The 24217-nt window shown below is 47.1% G+C and overlaps 1 protein-coding gene across 1 annotated transcript in view; it reads right to left on the reverse strand.

Annotated features, from left to right (window-relative positions):
* Window positions 1–126: 126 nt before the first annotated feature.
* The window catches only part of ALDH2 (aldehyde dehydrogenase 2 family member), a gene marked incomplete at its 5' end in the record, with an annotated part of 29827 nt that continues 5736 nt past the window's right edge, over window positions 127–24217 (reverse strand). Inside the window, 12 exons of the mRNA XM_079717177.1 lie at window positions 127–562; window positions 2784–2898; window positions 4568–4725; window positions 6563–6727; window positions 9103–9287; window positions 9892–9994; window positions 12138–12251; window positions 12683–12811; window positions 13318–13429; window positions 15565–15644; window positions 16782–16922; window positions 18830–18934. Coding sequence (XP_079573303.1) covers window positions 530–562; window positions 2784–2898; window positions 4568–4725; window positions 6563–6727; window positions 9103–9287; window positions 9892–9994; window positions 12138–12251; window positions 12683–12811; window positions 13318–13429; window positions 15565–15644; window positions 16782–16922; window positions 18830–18934 — 1440 coding nt within the window. The 3' untranslated portion in view covers window positions 127–529. The remainder of the gene's footprint in view (window positions 563–2783; window positions 2899–4567; window positions 4726–6562; window positions 6728–9102; window positions 9288–9891; window positions 9995–12137; window positions 12252–12682; window positions 12812–13317; window positions 13430–15564; window positions 15645–16781; window positions 16923–18829; window positions 18935–24217) is intronic.

Raw genomic sequence — 24217 nt, forward strand, 5'->3', positions numbered from 1 at the left:
AGGCTATTTATCCACAGTAGGGGATGGGTGACAGTTGTTTACAATGTGACATACACACAGAGGGGACAACATATCTATGTGACAACATCTCCTTGGGTTGAGATGGAGGAAGAGTTACCTAAAAAGTGAAGAGCAGCACTGTTTTTAATGAGTTTTAGTCCAGAATACAAAGCAAGGTGCTAGTTGCTGCTTCAAAGATGGAACAGTGGTAAACAATGGCTTTTTCTTCCCCCATTAAGGCAAGTTACAGAAGTGTTTCAGATGGACAGGATGAGATACTTGAATCTATCTTTGAAAAATCACCCTGAAAGCTAGTAGTATTGTTGCAGTTTAAAAGGCTTTCCATATACCCTTTGCCCCACATCCACCCTATTTATTGATTCAAATTCTGGAACTTTCTTGATCCAAGAGATTTTTCTGGCAGAATTTCTCTTTTGAGACCTTTAGCATGCAACGGCCATTTTTCTTGGTTTTGTTGCTTATCTCCTTGAACTTTCCATCACTGGATGAGTAAAGCCAGCATGGTTCTTTATGAGTTCTTCTGAGAAACTTTGACTGTGACCTGTAAGAGGGGTGCAGAGAAGCTGTTAAATCTTCGTGCTTCCCTTTGGTCTGCAGGCCCCCTCAGCTGGGTGCTGCCTGAGCTATAAACAGAAGGGCTTTCCTGACTTCTAACATCTTGATGGCCAGTGGCCAATCCCAGCAACCGCTAGGGCTGTGTTCTGCATGAGATCACACTCTGCCTCCCCTTGACCTAGTCATTCTCAACCAGGGGCAGCTGTGCCCCCCAGAGAACAATGGGCAATGTCTGGAGACATTTCTGATTGTCCCAGTTGGGGCGAGGGTTGCTACAGGCATCTAATGGGCAAAAGTCAGGGATGCTGCTCAACATCCTACGCTGCACATGACAGCCCCACCACAAAGAATTATCCAACCCCAAGTGTCCACAGTTCCAAGGCTGAGAGACCCTGACCGAGATCCATATGTTCCTCCACAAGTATCAGAGCCAGGAAAAGATAATGTGCTCAAGCTCACAGGTGTCTCAGTGTGTTAGGGGGAAGGTTCCAGACTCAGATGGGTATGGGGTTGAATCCCATCTTTCCCCACTACTGGGCAAGTGCTTCACCTCTGTGTGACTCGTCCCCTCATCTGTAAAATGGGATAACAGCAGTATCTCCTTCATGGGGTTGTTGTGAGCATTAAATGATGTAACATACATAAGACAGTCTAGCGCAGATTCTGGCACAAAGTAAACTTTCAGTAAAAATAAAAAGAAATTTTCTCATCAGTCCCCCTTGCAAACTTGACTTCTGAGACCTTTAGCATGCAACGGTCATTTCTGTTAGTGAAAGATAACACTAACAAAAATCCCTATTTTTTTTTAAACCCCTATTTTTGTTAGTGTTATCATTCAAGTTCCTAAAGCTCAAAATACAGGACTTTTTTTTTTTTTTTTTTACAGGACTCTTTATCATGAGCACCAAGCACAGTGTGGATACTGGGCTGAATCAGCTTTGCCCCCTTCACCCACATCCTCTAACCCTCCTAAGCCATCAAGTCCTGTCATTTCTTCAAAAGCCTTCTCGAGTTCTCCCCAACATCTCATTTCCTGAGGGCTCCAGCATTCGCAGCTTACAGTTGGATTCCTCCACAAATCACCTCAACTCAGGCCTCTCCTTTTCAGGCTCTTCCACTGCCCTCCAGTCAGTCCTTAAATACTGCAGTTCCTTGGGGCTCAGTCCTAGGCCTCCCTCCTCCCTCACTCCATACCTAAGTAATCTCCTTCGTAACTATTGTTTTAATGAAGATTTATAGGCTCATGACATCTCAATGTCAATATCAAATCTGGGTCTCACCTCTTGTATATAATGGAGACATTTCAATAAACAAGTAAACATGTTTACTTTATTCCAGTGATCTTCTTGAGAACTTACGTTGTATCTTATTAGAGTTTCATACTGTATAGTATATACTGAATGAAGACCGCTGTTTACCTTTTCTTGCTCTGTTCCCCCTTTCTCATCCTGCTCCCATCGCCGCCCCCCACCCCCAGGCTGGTTTGCTTGCCCTGTGCCCATTTCTCTTTTCTTAAAATATCATTTGTGAGTATGTTTCCTGGTTAAATTATAATTAGTATTCATTGTAGACAGAAAATCATTTTTACTTTAGTATCTTTCTTTCCTGTCATTTTTCATATTGATAAAGATATCTGAGTATCTGTATATGAGCAAATACAGTTTTAAAGTTGGGCTTATACTGCATATGTCACTTTGTATCCTGCTTTTTTACTTTAAAGGATAAGCATTTTTTGTACCAAATATTCTACAAAAATACTTTAACAGCTACTTAATATTCCATAATTTATTGGGCATTTAGGTTACATCTGATTTTTCCCTGTTGGAAAATGCTGTGATGGCTATTTATGGAAATAAAGCTTTCTTTCTATTTCTGATTAGTTCTTCAGGATTGCAGGTGCAAAGGATATGCCCCTTGATATCTAATGCCTCGTAGCTTGATTCTTATTAGAAGTTTTTCCTCGCTGCTTCAGCCCACTGGGATCTTTGCCTCCTCTCAGGTTTTACAGAACTCAGTGTATAACAAAGCCCAGCAAAGGACTGTGTAGGCATAGTGGTGGTCAAGTTCCTACTTATTCCTCATGAGACACAGCAGAGACTGGGTCTTTACCCTCTTTGGTAGCTTCCATGGCTTAAAACAAGAAACTAGCAGTCAATACTGATGGACCCCAGCATGAGGGAGAGGGTTGAGAAGGTGCCCATACTCACAGTTTTCACTTCAGTGTATGCCTGCAGCCCATACTCTCCCAGCTCCCGGCCGCTCCCAGACAGCTTGTAGCCACCAAACGGTGACTGGGCCCCAAACACATCATAGCAGTTGACCCTATAATTTAAGATGAGATTTCAGAAGTAACTCTTGGGGTGGAGGATAAGTATCATACCCCTCGGACCTCCTGTATTGTTCTAAAATTTTATTGAGAAAAATGGATGGGTGAAACCCTACTAATAGCTAGCTATATAGAAGTCAAAAGCAGGCCGCCTGAAATAAAGCCGTAAGTCGTCTCATCCCTCATGATGTGGGCACACATGGATGTCAATAACAGGGTGCAGCACATGCTAGCTTCCCATTTTAATGAATCATTTTTGCTAATTGGGTATTAAGCTTTTGGGGGCAATTTTTTTAAATTATTAAACTTTAACTGAATTTAAAACTCACCACTTTAAAGGTGCTTTATAGTATATTCAGTGCTTTATAATATATTCACAATGTTGTGCAACCATTACCTCTATATAATTCCAGAACATTTATCACCCCAGAAAGAAACCCTATACCCAATAAGCAGTTACTCCCCATTTCCCCCCTCCTCCAGCCTCTGGCAGCCCCTAATCTACTTTCTCTCTCTATGGATTTGCCTATTCTGGACATGTCATATAATGGAATCATATAATATGTGACCTTCTGTATCTGGCTTATCTCATTTAGTATTATGTTTTCCATGTTGTAGCAGGTTATCAGTACTTCATTCCTTTTTATGGCCGAATATTCCATTGCACAGATAAACCACATTTTGTGTACCCATTCATCAGTTGATGGACATTTAGGTTGTTTCCACCTTTTGACTATTGTGAATAATCTGTGAACATTCAGATACACTTTTTTGTGTGGATGTATGTTTTTTTTCTCTTGGGTATGTACCCAGGAGTGGAATTGCTGGGTCCTATGATAATTCTATGTTTAACTTATTGAGAACTGCCAGACTTTTCTAGTGGCTGCAACATTTTACATTCCCACCAGCAACGTGTAAGGGTTCCAGTTTCTCCACATCCTAACCAACACCTGGTATTTTCTGTTTTTTAAATTACAGCCATCGGGGCTTCCCTGGTGGCGCAGTGGTTAAGAAAATCCGCCTGCCAGTGCAGGAGACACGGCTTCAAGCCCTGATCCAGGAAGATCCCACATGCCGCAGAGCAACTAAGCCCGTGCGCCACAACTACTGAGCCTGAGCTCTAGAGCCCGCGAGCCACAACTACTGAAGCCCGCATGCCTAGAGCCCGTGCTTCACAACAAGAGAAGCCACCGCAATCAGAAGCCCGCGCACCACAACAAAGAGTAGCCCCCACTCGCCGCAACCGGAGAAAAGCCCACGTGCAGCAACGAAGACCCAACACAGCCAAAAATAAAATAATTTTTTAAAAATTAAAAATAAATAAATTACAGCCATCCTAGTGGGTGTGCCATAGGTGCTAAGCTTTTAAGACCAGTGTTTACATAGATGTGGGCCCTCAGCTCTGGTCTCCTGCTCTTGTTACAGCTTGGTAAGGAACCCCAGTCATCCATCTGCTTGCCCAAGAACAGCTGCACGGGCATATGCACTGGAGGGAAGTTTAATCTGGAGGAGAGGGGGAAGGACATCCCTATCTGCTATACCACACCCTGACCCAGGAGGACATAAGCCCGGCACCCCAATTCTGGGATGTGAGTAGTGGATTCCAAAAGACCCTGGCTTGGGGATCTCTACCTGGGTTGCGTGAGGCTGCTGGGAGGCACTTACCACACGGTGCCAGCCTGGAGGGCTTGGGACAGATAACTGGCCTTGTCCAAGTCCTTTGTGAAGACAGCTGCAGCCAGCCCATACTTGGAATTGTTGGCTCTCTCAACGACTTCCTCTATGGTCTTGAACTTCAAAATCTGCATCACTGGCCCAAAGATCTGGGGTTGGAGAGCACAATGGGTGGGTGGGGCAGACACGGAACCACCTGTTACCCAGCTTTCCACAGCGCTGAGCATATGATTCCAGGTGTGGTAACAAGCCCCCAGACACACCCTAACAGTTCCAGAGGGAGAAGACAGCTCCCACACTCACTGGAATACAAAGGGAAGGAAGCTAAGGGGACTGGTTACCTTCTGTGTGCCACGGACCTTACATACCTTATCTTATTTCTAAACAGTCCTGTGAGGTTGGGGCTTGCACTGACAGGTCACATGGAGATTTAGTTTCAAAGAATTTCAGTCAGTCATTCAGCAAGGCACACACTAGATGCTGAAGAAAAAGCTATGAAAATAGGGTCTCTGATCTCAAGATGTTCTGAGTTTATCTTATACTTTCCCTGCCCTATTTCTGAGCCATTTCTTCAAGGCATCCTGGTTCCTTTTAGTTGGCTTTAGTGGGCTTTAGAAACCAAAACATGGGAGCTAGATGTGCTTGTTGCAGTTGGGGTGTGGCTGCTCTCAGCCCTATCAGGGGAGAGACCCCGGGGAACAGATCCTGATGAAATCAAGTGACTGGCATGTGATCGTGACAAGTGGTGGGAGCCCAGAGGAGCTACCTGGCCTGAGTGGTGGGAGGCAGGGGATCAGGGAAGGCCTCGAGAGGTGATAGTCAAGCTGTGACACCACACAAGCAGAAACTGGCCAAACCAGAGTGAGGGTGAGGAGCAGGGAGGAGGGAAATGGAGTTCCAGACACCGGCACACGCAGCACCCATTCTTACAACATCCCACTCTCCACTAAAGGAGCTAGGACTTCTTGAAGAAATGACTGATTCTAGGACTGGGTGGAGAGTGTCAAGATGGAGGTGTGAGAAGACTGCCAGGAGCCCATCATGGTTGGAGCGAGGACTGCGAGACGGGGCATCTTGCACTTTGGGCACTAGCAAAGCAAAGGCAGCCCCTGCCCTTCTAGAAAATGGATATTTTCCATTTCCATCAAGATTTAAAAAAAAAAATAGCATCAAAGTAGTCATGATGGGAAAAGAGGCAGAACTCTGTTGTACTCTCTTACCCTGATTTTGCATTTTAATATTATTTTATTTTGAATTATCCATGAAAGGGGGTGGAAGTATAATGTTTTCCCTGCATAGGGCCGCTAAAGGGCTTCATCCTGCTGGGGGAAGTGGAGTGAGTCTGAATCCACAAGGGCAGAGTACACATGTCGGATACCCCTGGATCTCCAGTGTCTGTAGAGCACCTTGCACATAGTAGGAATTCAAAAATTATTTGTGGGAAGGGATATGGGGATATATGTATACGTATAGCTGATTCACTTTGTTATAAAGCAGAAACTAACACACCATTGTAAAGCAATTATACTCCAATAAAGATGTTAAAAAAAAAATTTGTGACATGAACGAATGAATGAGATGGAGCTGCTGCCCTACATTCGTAATCAGTGCCAAGGGGGAGAGAAGATCAAGGGACTCTCGCCATGTGGGGAAGTCAGCCCTTTGATCTAGTCCAGTGTCTGCTTACATGAAGGCCATGAGAAGGGCCGGGAAGAGTCATTCCTTAACTCACAGCTCGCAGGGACCAGAACACAAAGGACCTGTAGGCTCTGCTGGGGAATTCAGACATTCTCCCCAACCACTGGCAGCCATAAGAGGCTGAAGAGGAGAGGCACAAGATCAGAAGTGAATTGCAAATCATTTGTCTTATGCATAGAGCCAGGATTTGGCCCAAGGCCAGCGGATGGGTCCTGGGTCAAGATGCTGGACTCAACTGTCTGCTTCTCCTCCTAGGAACATTCCCTCGAGCGCTGGACCCATATTAACCTCCTCCTTTGCGATGGTCATGCCATCCTGCACGTCTCCAAACACGGTGGGCTGGATGAAGTAGCCACGGTCAGCAGCCGCCCCTCCACCACACAGCAGCTTCGCCCCCTCCTCCTTCCCAGATTTGATGTAGCCAAGGATCTTCTTAAACTGAGTTTCATCCACCTGAGGGAGAAGGAGCCCAGAGTTACAGAGATGCTACAGCCATACCTCTCCCAGCTTCAGGCTTAGAACCACACAGGCAAGAAGCCAACTGGGAAATGGGCCAGATCATGCATAAGCAAGGCCAAAAACATAAGAATAGATTCCATCAAACTCATTAGCCCTCAAAGAAATGAATATCAAAATGAATATCAAGCCTACTGTTTTTGTTTTTCAAGTATGAGATTACTAAAAATTTTAAATAGTAAGAAAATACATTGATGCCAAGGGTATGTTGCATACTCTGTAATATTCATACATTATTAGAAGGACCGATACAACATTATAGGTCAATTACACCTCTATTTAAAAAAAAAAGAGAAAGGACTGTAAGCTGGTACAGCTCTTTGGGCAAATGGCTTATTAATATCAGACAAAAAATAAGATTTCATATCCTCTGACCCAGCTATTTATCTTCTAGGAATTTATTCTACATGTGACAAAGGGACCTGAACAAGGATAGTCACTGGGGAACATCTTACAGAAGCAAAAAGTGGAAACAATCCCAAGTATGTATCAGTAGAGGAGCTGGTTAATATGGCACACCCATATATTGGCATCATTAACAACAGACCTGTCCACTGACGGACACAGAACGACAGCCTAAGATTTTCTGTAAAGAGGGGGGAAGCTTGTAGGATGATATATATTATATGACCCTACTTTTGCTAAAACAAACATGCCAAAATGTAACTCTGTGTGTATGTGGTTACCTGTGAGGAATGGACATGAAGGGGACAAGGGGATCTTATTTTTTACTTTAAACTCTTTTTTATGAAGTTTTTAATACAAATTTGTATTACCTTAATAATTATATAGCCACAAACCACAAAGAAAAATGAGAGAAAAAAAGACGTTGGGATTCACAGCAGCACTATTCACAATAGCTAAAAAGTAGAAACAACCCAAGGGTCTATCAACAGATGAATGGATAAAGAAAATGTGGCCTGTCTATTCAGTAGCATATTATTCAGCCATGAAAAGTAATGAGCCATCAAGTCACAAAAAGACATAGAGGAAACTTAAATGTACACTTCTAAGTAAAGGAAGGCAATCTGGGGGAAAAAGAAAAGAGGAAGAAGCCTAATCTGAAAAGGCTACAGACTATATGATTCCAACTATATGACATTCTGGAAAAGACAGAACTATAGAGACAGTAAAAAGATCAGTGGTTGCAAGGGTTGGGGTGGGAGGAATGAACTGGTGGAGCACAGGAGATCTTTAGGACACTGAAACTATTCTGTGTGATACCGTAATCATGGGTACATGTCTTGATTCATTTGTCAAAACCCACAGAATGTACAACACCAGGAGTGAACTCTAATGTAAACTACAGGCTTCATTTAATTATAATATTCAATATTGGCTCATCAAATTATAACAAATGTATCACACCAATGCAAGATATTAATAATAGGAGAAACTAGGGGATGGGGAGGTTAGGGGATATATGGGAACTCTGTACTTTCTGCTCATTTTTCTAAAAGAATAGAATCTATTAATTAAAAAAAAAAAAAGGCTGCCTTGGCCAGCACTGGAGCCTGGGGAGCAGACACAAGGAACGCAGACGTCCCCAGGACAATGAAGCCTGCAGAGAGGCCCCCGTTGGCCCCAGAAGTGGGCTCAGGGCCACGTGCAAGGGATTTGTGGGAGGAAGCATCCCTGACCCAGTGGATTCCTCATCCCTGGGAGGAGGAGGCTGGAGGAGGCCAGCACAGGGCCCTATGGAGAGTGAGCCCAAGACAGGCTGGGTCTAAGGCCAATGCTGGAAAAAGGATCAGGATGTGGTGGGGTGAGGCACTGTGTTTCCTTCTGTTATAATTGACTATATTTTTATTAGTTAAAATGAATACATGCTCATTGTAAAAAAAAAAAAATTTTTTTTTTAAATTTTAAATCAAACAGCTCAGAAGAGTATAAAGTGAAATGAAGTCCCTCTGCTACAACGGCCCTCCGCCCTCCTCCCAGACGTGACTGCGATTAACAACAGGTATGTTTGTGTCTTTCTGGTAGATGCATTTATATGGATGGCCAAGGTCCAGGAAACATGCATTCCCTTTCTCACAGCCATTCCTCATATTTATTATGTGTATGTAATTTACAAAGGGCTTTCCATTATTAATTTCCACTTCACGGCCACTCTGTGAGTTACGAAGGGCAGGCTTTATGGATGAGAGAAGGGTGGCTCAGAGAGAGATGTGGCTTCCCAAGGGCACACAGCTGGTACCTGGCAGAGCTGAGACTTGAAGCCAGGCCTGCCGGATTCAGAGTCCAAGGCCCTTTCCGCTTCTCCATGGTGGCTCTGGACACCAAGACCTGCGTGCAACCACCAGGCTTACCTGCGGCCCCTGCTCAGTCTGGCTGTCAAAGGGGTTCCCGACCACACGAGACCTGGCCCGGGCAACACTCTGCTCCACAAACTTGGCGTAAATGTCCTCCTGCACAAAGGTCCGGGAGCCTGCACAGCAGCACTGGCCCTGGTTGAAGAACAGGGCGAAGTGGGCCTGCTCCACAGCCCAGTCCACTGCGGAGGCAGAAGGCAACCATGAGAAGAGGATAAGGAGGAGCCTGGCCCCAGTGGCTGCTACCCTTAACCCGTTAACACTACCAGCAGCGTTCATGCCTGCTGGGTGCCAGACTCTGTGTGGGAACAAGACAGGGCCGATTGCTCCCTTCTCTGAGTGTGGAGACCAAGTGGCAGATAGACACGAAGGAGAGTGGTCATCACCCACTGTGGTAATGGAGCCAAGGGCGGCTGGAGGACCAAAGCAGCTGGCCTATGGCCATCAGGGAAGACCCCCTCAAGGAGGACGAATCTGGGAGCACCTCAGCAGGACCAGGAAAAAGGATGTGATGGAGGAAAAGTAGTCTAATCTGAAAGCATGCTGCATGCTTGTGCAAGTGAGTAGCTCAGCCTGGCTGGATTACAGGGAGCAGAGAGGAGAAAGACTTGGGGAGAGGCCACATCGTGTAGGCCAGAGGGCCATGCTGAGGAGTGTTACTTTCATCCTGAGGCCCTGGGGGCAGAAACCAATCCCGAGGAATGCTGAGGATTGCGGAACTGAGTGGGACCACAGAATACAGAGCTAGCGGCAGGTTGATATCAGACCTCCCCCCTGAAAACTTACTGTCAGCATCTGACATGATGATATTGGGACTCTTTCCTCCTAGCTCCAGGGTCACTCTCTTGAGGTTACTGTTCCCCGCAGCAGTCTGGATTAGGTGGCCAACCTATAGGGAAGCAGGAACAGAGACAAACTCAGCGGAGGAAAACAAAACCAAATGTTCTCAGACACACAGAACAGAAGCCCCCACAACCTGAGGGAGCAGCTGGACTACAAGAGACCTGGAGAATTTCACCAAATCTGGCCATTCACTTACCATCACTGTGCCATCCTCTGAGCTCCTAGGATGACAATGACAGTAACGACACGAGCAGGGTCATTGCTGTGTGGCTTCTACACACTCAGCACCACCTACATACCAGACACTGTGCTAAGTGTTTTGTGTGCATTAAGTTCAACCCTCACAACAACCTCAGAGGTAGGGCCGACTCTTTCCCTTGATATAGAAATGTGGGAGCTATAGCTCAGAGTGGTCAAGTCACTTGCCCAAAGTCACACAGTAAATGTGGAATCAGAATTCACATTTGGGCAAACTGCATCCAGCACCAGTTCAGACCTGCTATCCTGCCTCATTCTCACAGTGTTTTAAATGGTATCTCCTAGCACAGGGCAAGGATGGGGTGCTTCTCACCTCCATATTCCAAGAGCCTGGCACAAAGACACCCCTGTGCTTATCTGTTGAATGAACACACATACTGCAGTCAAGAAACCATCCCGTCTGACTTCCCTGGTGGTGCAGTGGTTAAGAATCTGTCTGCCAGTGCAGGGGACAAGGGGACGAGCCCTGGTCCAGGAAGATCCCACATGCCGCGGAGCAACTAAGCCCATGTGCCACAACTACTGAAGCCCGCGCCTAGAGCCCGTGCTCTGCAACAAGAGAAGCCACGGGAATAAGAAGCCTGCACACTGCAACAAAGAGTAGCCCCCGCTCGCTGCAACTAGAGAAAGCCCGCGCACAGCAACGAAGACCCAACACAGCCAAAAATAAATTAATTAATTTAAAAAAGAAAAAAGAAAGAAACCATCCCATCTGCAAGATTCTCAACATCCCCTTGAGGCACTAATTTAGGTGGTGACTAAGCCAAGAAAGAGCCTGGACTATGTCATCTAGGCCACAGCTCTGCCCTCCCGCAACCGCCATCTCTGCGTATAGACTGAATGTCTGAAGGTGTCTTTACCTCGGGGATCATTTTAAAGATCACCTTTATTACACTATTCAGCATGCCTTCTCTAAAGTCATGCAATGAAGCCTTCCAAGAATTCAAGGATAGGAAAAAGGAATTTTGTCCCTGCTTTCAAGGTGATTATGTTTAAGGAATCCCCAGGCATCTCATATGTCTTTGTCTCTCCGGGGCCTGGCACAGAGCAGCACTCACTCATTCATTCATTCATTCACTCACTGAGCACTTACTCTGGGCTAGACTTTTGCTGAATACATCATAAGCTTTATCTCACTCAGGCCAACCCCGGGAGGTGGGCACAGTTATTATCCCTATTTTACAGGTGGGGAAAAGGAGGCTTCAGGAGGCTGACTTGCCTAAGGTCGCATAGCTAAGTAAGTGCTGCTGAAACAGTTAGTTTGACTCCAAAGCGCATTATCTTCCCCACTACACCACACCCACTGTCTGTACTGCATAGATACTGCCATCCTCATTTTAAACACAATGAATGGAGCCCCCAAAGACACTCAGTGAATTGCCTCATGTCATAATGACAAGGCTGGGATTTGAACTCATGTCTCCCTAAAGCCCACTCTCTTTAATCGCCAGGGCAGTGCCAGTCAAAGAGTCTGACACAGCCAAGGTGCTTTGACCTTGGGCAGTCAGTCAGCTCTGGGCTTTATAAAGTCTAGACAGTCCTGGCCTCTTTATCCCACATGGGATGCCAGGCCACCCCCCTACAGCAGCTGGAGTGTCAACCAATCCACAAAGGGCTCCACCCTGATGGTCCCTGCTGGCACACATGGGGCCCCTCACTTGAGCTACTCAAAGGCAGTCCTGGGGCAGACCCTCATGCAGTACCCAGAGGCTAATCTTATTTTACTTTATTTTAGCTGCGCTGGACGGCTTGCGGGATCTTAGTTCCCCAACCAGGGGCTGAACCTGGGCCACAGCGGTGAAAGCGCCGAGTCCTAACCACTGGACCGCCAGGAAAGTCCCCCAGAGGCTAGTCTTGAACGCATCATCCTTTGAGGACTGGGGGCGTTTGAGCCAAACATACCACAAGCTTGAAGTCCTAGGATGCCTTACCTCAGTGGAGCCTGTGAAGGCCACTTTGTCCACATCCTCATGGGAGGCAATGGCGGCCCCAGCCGTGGGGCCAAATCCAGGTATGATATTGACCACGCCAGGAGGAAAGCCGGCCTGTAGGCAAACACCAGGGACACTGGGAGTCGTTCTCCCGCTCCAAAGGGTCTGGACAGAGGAATACACATCCCCTCCCAGAAGCTGAGGCAGTCTGCCCAGCACACAGGTGAGCAGTCTTACCGGGTACTGCTCAGGAATTCCAAATGGTGCAAGGAGCCTGTTTTGTGGGATTCCCTGTGCCCTTTGCCCCTGCCCCCATGGCACTCACTTAGAATGGTTTTCATTCTTCAGAGGGGTCTTGCAATGAAACCCAATGTAGAAGAGATGTGGTGCGGGTCACTTCCGCTGAAGTGTGATGAGCAGGGATGAGGGGGGTTCACTCCCTTCTCTACAAATACCCATCCCACTACGGGGCCCCTCACCAGCACTCCTATAGAGCAAGCCTCTACAAAGGCATATAGAGGTCATGATGGACGCAAGCCACGCACCTCCTTAATCAAGTTGGCCACATAGAGGGCAGTGAGTGGAGTCTGCTCAGCCACCTTCATCACAACCACGTTTCCAGTCGCCAAGGCTGGGCCCAGTTTCCATGCTTGCATCAAGAGCGGGAAGTTCCACTGCAATCAACAACAGCCACTCCTGAAATCTCAGCCGAGAGCTGCACTGGCAGCAGAAAGTGGCAGCCAGAGAGCAGAAGCAACACCAGGTTCTCTGAACCTCTCATGTTCCCCTCACAATTCGATTGTAGGTTTAAGACAGATGAACAAGGCAGGTGGTGGATGATAATATTAGTGACTCGCATTCATGCTTTTCCATACTAGGCACCATGCTACATCATCGCATTCAATCCTCCCTACTGCCCTAAGACAGCTACTATCACTTCCACTTTTCAGATAAGGAAACCAAGTCCTAGGGGGATAAGTGACTTGCCCAAGGTCACAGAGTTCACCCGTGGCAGTGCTGGTTGGCTTTGTTAAAGACCATGTTCTCAACCACTGCCCAAGCCGCCTTCCAACATCACCCCACAGACCCTCCCACCTTGGCAATGAACCTGCCCAAGATTGCTGCCTCTCACAGCACTCCTGATAAACCTTCATTTGTTTATTATGAGTCTAACACTCACCGGGATGATCTGCCCGCACACTCCCACAGGTTCATGGCGGGTGTAGCTGAAGTAGTCCCCATCGATGGGAATGGTTTTTCCGTGGTACTTATCAGCCCAGCCTGCATAGTAACTTAAAAAAAATCCAAACTCAATCAATGACTGTCAGGGACCCCTGTAAACTCTGGCAGAAAGAGAAGACTCAAACTGGTCCAACTGGGTCTTTCTGATAATTGCCCTGGCTCTGGGCTTATTCCCAGAAAGACTTAACTAACTGCTAGGGTCACAATAATTCATTCTCGGTAACTAACCTCTAAGCATGAGAATCACCTGGGGTGCTCATAAAAAACACCAAATTCCAGGTACCCACTTCTGACCTACTCAACTGACTCTCTGGGGCTGATGCCCAGGAATCAGTATTTTTAATAAACATTCAGATTTATTAAACTGTGACTGTCGCACCAGCCCAGCACCACAGATTAGCATCTGAGAACCATGGATCGACTCTAGTGGGAAAGTGCAAACCCAGCTAACAGCTGGCACTTGCTGTGTGCAGAGCATCGTACTAAGACTGAGTGAACAGTGACCAGAAACAAATCAATGACTGGGTCCCAACCCTGTAAAGCTTACCATCCAGACACACAGGGACACAAATGGCAAAAACACAGCAAATTAGAGCTGGGGGAAAAGAAGAGTCATGTGTTTATAGTATGTGATTTTCGGGGAAGTAGGAAGAATGAAAGATGGGGGAGAGATGCAACATGCAGTGTAAAAGAGAGATTTCTGAAATGAATGTGTCTGCTGAGGTTAGCCTGAGACCAGACTTGACCTGGGTGTGAACATAGGTTTGTGACGCCAGGGAGGAAAATAGCCACGGAGTTGCCAATCTGTACAAATTAAGGCATCGCTGCTCCCTTCCTCCCAGGTCTGTATTACGTGTGTTTGCATGCCTCAGAACAGGTATTTAATGGGCACAGAGGCATTCTGCTAAAACTCAGGAAGGCCTGGGGCTCTGCCTGCTGTTCACCAGGCTGCTCCCTCTGGGGCATCCTTGCAGAGCATTCTCAATCTTGGCACTGCTGCCATTTGGGGCTGGAAAATTCTTTGCTGTGGGGGGGCTGTCCTGTGCACTGCAGGATTTTTAAAGCAGCCCTGGCATCTATGCACTAGATGCCAGTAGCACCCCTCCCTCCCAGTTGTGACAACCAAAAATGTCTGCAGACATTAGCCACTGTCCCCTGGGAGACGCAACTGCCCTGGTTGAGAAACCCTGTATGGGGGATAACTACAGTTTTGTTGTCCAACACATACTTTTCTGGCACTGCTTCTTCCCCTCCACCTCTGTCCACATGGTCACGGAGGAACAGCCATTATTTGAACAATGATCTGTCCACCTGAACCACATCTGGTCAGACTCAAGGCCAGACAATCAGGGCCCCCCTTCCAGGAATTTGGCACGAGGACTAAGGGACTGCAGCTTAGTCTGGCTGGAATCACTCATACAGCAGCCAGCCCAGGTGTGAGCATCCGGGTTCCAACATGCAGACTGGCCCCAGGAGAGGCCAGTGTCGTTGAGAGAAGAAGGAAGCAAGTAGGCAGCAGTTAGACTGAATGGCCTTCTGGATTTCAGACCCCTCACTCTCCACAGTTGCCCAAGTTAGGCTGAGTGAGTTCCTGTTACCTATGACCCAAGGGCTCTGAAAAAACTCTTATTCCTCATCTTGTATTTCTTAGTTATTAAAATGTTTATGATTAAACTAAACCCAAAGCTAGCAAGAGGAAGCAAATAATGAAGATCAGAGCAGAGATAGGTGAAATGAAAAACAGAAAAACAACAGAGAGAATCAACAAATCCACAAGCTGGTTCTTTGAAAGCATTCACTAAATTGACAAACCTTTAGCCAGACTAAGGAAAAAAGGGAGAAGCACAAATAACTAAAATCAGAAATGGAAGTGGGGACATTATAAAAACGAGATAAAAATGATTATAAGAGAATACTATGTGCAACTGTAGTCAACAAATTAGATAACCTGGAAGAAATGGACAAATTCCAACTAACATATAAATTACCAAAACTGAAAGAGAAAACGTGTATGACTCAATTACAGTTTTGGTATTGAGGGATGATTCCCATGAGATGGAGTCTAACTAGAACACATTTCTCCAACTCCTGTGATCCTTTTACATTATTCTGTTTCCACCCCTCCAGCAACACTCCCTCCCCTCTGGCACGGCCAGAACAAAGAACAGGAAGACTGAGCCCATACCGGAGACATTTGAGAACCATGTCCAAATCCACCAGGTAGGAAATGACATAGGGCTTGCCATTGTCCAGGGTCTCCAAGGCCTGAGAAAAGAGAACAAGATCAACACGGACAGGCGGGCACAGGAATGAATCAGCAAATCGGGTGACGAACAGCATTGAGACTCAGCATGGTCTGAGAAGGGCTGGTGGCCCCTTTGTGCTGAATTTTGAGGCACTTCTGGGCCTCTTCAATGGCAGGGTGCAAGAAGAGGGGGATGGGAGGAAGGATGCACCAACTTCTCATTCAATCATTTCACTACCATATTTTTTTCAAGCTTCTACTCTATGGCGGATCCAGGTGCTAGGAATACAGAGGCGATCATGGAGCTTATAGAACAAAAAGCCTTTGTAAAGCAATTATACTCCAATAGATATTTTTTTTAAAAAAAGAGCAAAAAGCCAGCAAATAATGACATGAATTAGTCACAAGTGTTAAAGAGTGTTAGAAAGTGCCCAACCCAGTTGGAGAAACTCCATCCTGAGAAGCACCCTTTAGGCTAAAACCTGAAGGATATGTAGAAGGAACGAGGCAAAGGGGAAGGTACGAATGGTGACAAAGGGAAGAGTACCCTGGGCAGAGGAAACAGCATGTGCAAAGGCCCAAAGCTTGGCAGTGAAGAAGTTGGGGGAAAGCTGGTGAGTTGAGCTGTGTGTGTAAGGGCCAGTTGGGAGATAGAGCCAGATCAGGGAAGGCCTAGTAGATCATGTTGAGGGAACAGGGCTTTATCCTAAGGGCACAGAATGCGATGGAAGGCTTAAGAGCAGAGTGCCATGGTATAATTTGCCTTCTAGAAGCTTCACTCTGGCTGCTAGGTGCAGTATGGACTGGGGGAGGAGAGGGTATTGCCTCCTGGTTTCTTCTGCCTCTTGCAGACAGGGAGGAGGCCCACCACACAGAGAGGGTCTGGGAGAGGTGTCCATCCCTCTGGGGGGTCTCTCTCCAGGAAGGCTTCTCCATCATAGCCCCCTCTCTACCCGAGTCTCCTCCTTTCTTAGCCAAACCCACTGCATCAAAGGAAACACTAAGAGGCTTCCCAGGTTGGTACAGGAGGGTACCCCAAAGGTGTCCAGCCTACGCCATTCTGACCAGTTACTTGTCAGCAAGGCAGCCCTTTCCTGGCTATCCGTGGGATGTCCATTCGCCATGTGGGATGAGAGGGGAGGGGGCGGAGCACTTACTGCCAGGTAGGTCCGGTCCCGCTCAATCAGATCAGCCAGGCGGTTCAGCAGCCAGCCCCTTTTGGACGCATCCATGCGGCGCCAGGGCGAGCCCAGCTGGAATGCAGCCCGGGCGGCTTTCACTGCCCTGTCCACGTCTTCCTGGAAAACACCCACCGAGGTACTTCAGGCCTTCTCAGCAATAACCACCTCCAAATGCCTCCTGCCCCGCTGCCGAACGTGCCCACAGGAGCTTCAGTCAATGCCTGTGTGGGAACTGCTCCAAACAGTTCCTCCCAGCCTCAAAAGGGCTCTGTTTGACCAGCTTCAGAATTAAATGACTGGGCTTCTCTCCTTCCCAGCAGTCATGGTGGGAATGAGGATCCTGATGGTTTCCATTTCTGGATTTCCATTTCGAAATCCCCCAAAGAGTTAACGTAGGGAGAGGCACTCAGGGATCAGCACTTAGAAATTGGCCATTTTTCCCCTCTTCTTTTCAAAACAAGCCCAGTGAAATTAACCATTCCTTCTGAGATGACTGGCAGTCTCCAACTAATGCAGGTTTAACCAGCTTCCCTCTCCTTGGGAAAGCAATAAAATCAACACAGCTAGCATTTTCCATATAGGGAGATGTGTATCAGGAGGTAGGGAGCATGGTTTTCATTAATATTAAATACATTTACCATTTGACTACCCTATGAGCCAGGAAAGTATTCACACTTTCTTTTAGCAAAGGGAGAAAGGCCTTAAATGTGCATATAGAAGACTGTTTTAAAGCAGAGGACAGGAGGCATTCTTGAATTATTTTTAATGCTTTTTCTATTTTAATAAATGAAATGTTTTTTACTGAAAGTCTAATTTTTTTTTTTTTGCGGTACACGGGCCTCTCACTGTTGTGGCCTCTCCCGTTGCAGAGCACAGGCTCCGGATGCACAGGCTCAGCGGCCATGGCTCACGGGCCCAGCCGCTCCGTGGCATGTGGGATCTTCCTGGACCGGGGCACGAACCCGCGTCCCCTGCATCGGCAGGCGGACTCTCAACCACTGCACCACCAGGGAAGCCCCTGAAAGTCTAATTTTTAACTTTAAAATTAGTATTACTGTTTTTTCATTACTATGGGTATATATAATTAAATCCAAATATACTACGGACACCATAGCTAGATCTCAGGAGACCTGAATTCTGCTGAAGAAGATTTCCATCTAGCTGTGTACTTCCCTTCTCTGACCTTCAAATTCCAGGTCTGAAATGGAGAGATTGGATTAGATGTTCTAAAATTAAATTCCAAGTCTACAATTCTGCAACTGTACGAATTTTTTTATATTTTATTTTTAATATATCTTTATTGGTGTATAACCTGCTTCACAATACTGTGCTAGCCTCTGTGGCACAACAAAGTGAATCAGCCACATGCACACATATATCCCCTCCCCCTCGAGCCTCCCTCCCACCCTCCCTATCCCACCCCTCTAGGTTGTCCCAAAGCACAGTGCTGATCTCCCTGTGCTATGCTGCTGCTTTCCACTAGCTATCTATTTTACATTTGATAGTGTATATATGTCGATGCTACTCTTACTTCGCCCCAGCTTCCCCCTCCCCGCCGTGTTCTCAAGTCCATTCTCTACGTCTGTCTACGTCTTTATTCCTGCCCTGCCACTAGGTTCATCAGTACCTTTTTTTTTTTTTTAGATTCCATATATATGCATTAGCATACGGTATTTGTTTTTCTCTCACTTCACTCTGTATGACAGACTCTAGGTCCATCCACCTCACTACAAATAACTCAATTTCGTTTCTTTTTATGGCAGAGTAATATTCCATTGTATTTATGTGCCACATCTTCTTTGCACAACTGTATGAATTCTTGAACCCGGGTACAATCTAACACTTACCTGCAAGGAAGAGTTTCTGTGGTTTCACTTAACTCAAAAAGTTTAATTGGCATTTTTAGTTATGAAAGCAATACACAGTTTCAACCATAAAAAAACATGTTAGAGAATGAAGCCACCCTTGTGCACCACCCCCAACCCACTCAGCCCTGCCCTGAAGGTTAAGTTATCATATCTCACCTTGTCCCCTTCAGCTACATGACAGATGACATCCCCAGTGGATGGATTGATGGTGGGGAAAGTTTTCTTGCTGACAGAATCATGCCACTCATTGTTTATGAAGATCTACAATGAGAAGGAAGAAAGTCCTCAGGACCAGCTCTCAACCTGATACTGACCACCAGCCATGTTAAAAAAAAAAATCAGAAAGAACAAATAAGAATTAGCTTCAGAGGGATGTGGCCTAGAAGTTAAAAGCACAGGCCTTGGAGACAATCCAAGTTGGAGCACCCACTCTGCCAAGTACTGTGGGTAAGTCATTTGACCTTTCAATGCCCTGGTTTCTTTGACCTGAAAAATGAAGAGTATGTTCCTTTCTTATCAGTAATCTGTACCTACTGCTGTGTAACATCACCTCACAGTTGGTAGCTTAAAATGCTTTATTATTATCTCTCACATTTGTGTCCATTGATTAGGCTCAGCCGGGCAGGGCTTGGTCATGTGGTTGCAGAGCGAGGGCACCTGGGGCTGCAGGTGCAAGATACTTTCTTCACTCATATGTCTGGCACCACATGGTTGCTTGGGCTTCCTGACTGTATGGCAGACTCAGGCTAGTCAGACCTCTCACATGACAGCTGGCTTCCCTAGAGAGTGTTCCAAGACACCAGGCAAAAGCTGAAAGGCTTCTTAAGATCTAGCTTCAGAAGTCACATGGCCTTATTTCTGCCACCAAATTCCATTGGTCAGCATGAGTCACAGGCCCAGTCCAGATTCACAGGGAGGGAGGAGAGCCTCCACCTCTGCCTGGGAGGAGCAACGAAGAACTAGCAACCACTGTTCCTCTACCACACTACTGTAGTAGGGTTGTTATGAGAACCAAGTTAGATTATTCTTTCATCCATTCAGTAAATATTTAGTGAACACCTGCAATGGGCCAGGCACAGTTCTAGGGCTGAGGACACAGTGGGAACCAAACTCAGGAACTTTTCTCTCATGGAACTGGCGTTCTGGTAGGCACAGAAAATAAAGAAGCAATCAAATATACAAGGCAGTCTCAGACTGCAGTCGTAAGTGCAAAGGAGAAAAACAGGATCCATAGAGAGTACTAAAGTGGAGGAAGATAGAGAGCTCTAGCTGGGATGGTCAAGGAGGGTTTCTCTGAAGAGCAGACATTTGACTTGAGCCCTGACTGATGAAAAGGAGCCAGCCATGGGAAGAATGGGAGGATGAGCAATCCAGGCAGCAGGAACAGCAAGTGCAAAGGCCCTGGGGCAGGAATAAGTCTGGTGTGCTTGAGAAAAAACAAAGGCGGCCAGAGTTACTGGTGAACCAGGAAGGAAGTGCTAGGAGATGGGGTCAGAGAGGAGGGCAGGTCCTGTGAAACCCTCAGGGGAGCACAGAGCAGAAGTCTCCCAGCAAGCTGTCCCCTGAGGCTGGGGAAACTGGTCTTTCCAGAAGGGGGCTGAGGTCACTTCAGTCACTTTAAACCAAGGCTGGGGCAAAGGTCACAGGTGGGGTGAAGGCAAGGACACCCATCCAAGGCCACTCTGCCTTCCTTCCCCAAGGGCTCTCCTGGGCCCCAGCATCCCAACATGGCCTGGCCCTGGCTTAGGACCTGGGAAGTTGTCTGCAGTCACTCAGCCAGGTTCTTTGGAAATGTGTGTGGGTTCACATTAGGTGGCTGATCATCAATCTGAAGGGAAAAGACACCTCTGTTTCTTCCTGCAAGAGAGCTGGGAAGCAGGCAACAGGTAGTTTCCAGTGGAGGGAACAGGTGTAGCAGAAAGAGTTCAGGCCGGAAGCCAGGTGGACCCGAGTTCAAGCTGGACTGGGCCACACCCTCCCCACGTGCTCCCCTCTCTGAGAATCGGCCTCGCCTCCTGGTGAACTTGGAGGAGAGTGAAGCCCACGGGGAGGAGCAGAGATAACACCCGTGGAGGAAGGAGGAGAGCCTGGCACACAGCCTGTGACCACTCCAAACATCTGTTCCCATTGCCACCCTGAGTGCGGGCTCAGGTTTCACAGCCTCACACCCACCGATTCACTGAAGCACTTTAAGGAGGAGGTCAGCTACAGAGAGAGGCAGGCCGCAGTGGGTGGGGGTGAGCCTGGCTGGCCTTGTACTGTTCCCTTCTGCTGACCAAGATGTCAGCACCTGGTATCATGTGAATGTTCTACCCATCACCTGCATGTCATGGAAATGGTTATTGACCGTTCCTGGCTACTCATTATGTGGCAGCCCCTGTACCAGAAGCTTTCCATTACTGGATCATTCCCATTTAAACCTCATAGCAAACCTAGGTGAGCTGCATCCTCCCTACAGTTGGGGGACATTGAGGCACAGAGAAGTCAAGCCACCTGCTCAAGGTCACACAGCAGTGAGAGCAGAGCCTGGATTTGAACCCAGGTCTTCAGAACTCCAAGGCCTGTGCTCTTTGCCCAGTTCTCCCCCACAACTCCAGACTCCAGTCAGAGCCCATGTCTGCCTTCGAGGAGGTCAGAACTCGTTTCCTAATCTCCATCTTTATGGTTTACTTAACTGCCCTGCTGCCAAGTTTGATTCTGAGTTTTTATTATGGGTGCTATAAAAAGCACCAGCCTCTAAGCCACGTGTTCGAATCTTGGCTCTACCCCTCACAAGCTGTGACCTTGGGGCCAATCCCTTCATTTCCAGATGCTTCATCAGTCTCTGGGGATGACACATCCGGGGGCTTAAATGTGAGGACTAAATTCAACAAGGGGTGTAAGCTCCTAAGCCAGGACCCCACACACAGTGTGTCTCACCACCACAGTCAGTACATTACTCCAGATACCTGCACAGCATCATACTAAATTAGTTTATCCTGAAAAAGTTTTCGTTGTTATTTTGCAAAGATCAGGAAGTATGAAGCGGAGAGTGGGCCAGTCTGGTTAAACTCCCCAGGTCCTCACCCCTTCCTGCCTGGGCGGGGCCCACACCGTCCCCTGATCTTGTCTAGGACCCTGGAAAGAGCACTCCCTGGTCCCTGTCTGCCTCTCAATGCCCTGGATTTGTTGAGTCACTCTCCACTGTTGAATTTTCAACAGTCCATCCTCCCTTCTAACTAATAGGATAAGCTGGGGTTTGCAGGAACCTGGAATCTTCCTTCTGTTTAGAGTTCCCACTTCCCTTCTCCTAGAGCCAGACTTCAGTGGTGCCCTCCTTGGGGAGGGGGAGCTAGGGTGAGAACCGTTCTCATACTGAGCCTCTGCCAAAGTTCTGCTTCAAGTGAGGAGAGTTTCATAGTGACTTATCTTGAATAAACACATGAGTGGACTCTAGGCCGAATGCTTCATAACCTCTCGGCCAGAAACCCAACGCCTAACTTACATAACATGTTAACTCACTCACCCTGGGAGGGGGTCCTACCGGGCTCACACTTCCCCATTATAGTTTCTAGAAGCAGAGGGACAGACAGCCTCATGGCATCAGAAGTTGACACTTTGAATCTGGACTGCGGGCAAAACTCAGAGCTTTTCCATCAAAATGCTCTATTTTCTCTACATTTTAATAAATACATCTCACTGCATTTTATAAAAGTTGGATTCACTCATCCACGCAGTGGTTAAGTGTTAACCAAGTGCCATTGCCAGGCTGGGCACTGAGTGAAACAGCCAAGTCCTGGCTGGTTGAACCAAAGTCCCAGGAGGAGAGACATGATCAACAAGCAAATGAAGAGAGAAGCAGAAACAAACAGGCAACGGTGAGGACCAGAGGGAGTTCCTGAGGCAGGGGCTTGGGGACACGAGGAACCAAAAGGGCCCCGTGGCTGCAGAGTGAGGGTGGGGGAGAGCAGAGGGGGCTCTGGGTTCTGCACCTGCTGTGTGCCAGGACCTGCACTAGTGCTGGGGTCCTGGAGGGAACGGAACAGATGTAGGGAGTGTCCATCCTCAGTGGGGATCATGGACTTTTTTAAAAAATAAATTTATTTATTTTATTTTATTTATTTTTGCCTGCGTAGCATCTTCATTGCTGCGCACGGGCTTTCTCTAGTTGCAGTAAGCGAGGGCTACTCTCCGTTGCGGTGCGCGGGCTTCTCACTGGGGTGGCTTCTCTTGTTGCAGAGCACAGGCTCTAGGAGCTCGGGCTTCAGTAGTTGCAGCACACGGGCTCAGTAGTTGTGGCTCGCGGGCTCTAGAGCGCAGGCTCAGTAGTTGGGGAACGTGGGCTTAGTTGCTCTGCGCATGTGGGATCTTCCCAGACCAGGGATTGAACCTGTGTCCCCTGCACTGGATTCTTAACCACTGTGCCACCAGGGAAGTCCGATCATGGACTTTCATTCTTTAACTTGCTTTTATGAGTAAGTTTATCTTGGACATTATTCCACAGGCATATCTGCCTCATTATTTTAAGCAACATAGCAATCTTCAAAACTAACGGACCACAATTTATTTAATCATGTCCTACAAATGAACTTTTAGGAAAAGTTTTCACTGCAAGCAGACCTCAGAGATATTTTGGGTTCAGTCCAGACCATCGTAATAAAGTATTGCAATAGAGGGAGTCACATGAATCTTTTGGTTTCCCAGTGCATATGAAAGCTATGTTTACATTATACCACAGTCTATTAAGGGTGCAATAGCATGATATCTAAAAAAAATCAATGTGCATACCTTAATTTAAAAATACTTTATTGCTGGGGCTTCCCTGGTGGCACACTGGTTAAGAATCCGCCTGCGAATGCAGGGGACATGGGTTCAAGCCCTGGTCCAGGAAGATCCCACACACTGCGGAGCAACTAAGCCCGTGCGCCCCAACTACTGAGCCTGTGCCTAGAGCCTGTGAGCCACAACTACTGAACCTATGTGCTACAACTACTGAAGCCCACACACCTAGAGCCTGTGCTCCACAACAAGAGAAGCCCCTGCAATGAGAAGCCCGCGCACTGCAACAAAGAGTAGCCCCCGCTCGCCGCAACTAGAGAAAGCCCACGTGCAGCAACGAAGACCCAATGCAGCCAAAAATAGATAAATAAATTAATTAAAAAATATATACTTTATTGCTAAAAAGTGCCAATCATCCTCCAAGCCTTCAGCAAGTCATAATCTTTTTGCTGGCGGAGGATTTGAAATATGGTAAGAATTACCAAAATGTGACAGAGAGACAGGAAGTGAGCAAATGCTGCTGGGAAAATGGCGCCAATAGACTTGCCCAATGCAGGGTTGCCACAAACCTTCAATTTGTAAAAAACGCAGTATCTACAAAGTGCGATAAAGCACAGCACAATAAAATGAGGTCTGCCTGTATTCCTGACAGTGCTGCTGCTGCTGCAAACATCCTTAGACATGCAAAGTTGGGGCAGGTTACCGTATTTAGAATTACTGAGTTGGAGGATAACATGATCCGTGGCTTCCTCGGATATCTTCTATTCCAGGCCCCTGCGGATTAGG

Source organism: Hyperoodon ampullatus (assembly GCF_949752795.1).
Source record: "Hyperoodon ampullatus genome assembly, chromosome: 13".
NCBI classification, from domain to species: Eukaryota; Metazoa; Chordata; class Mammalia; order Artiodactyla; family Ziphiidae; genus Hyperoodon; species Hyperoodon ampullatus.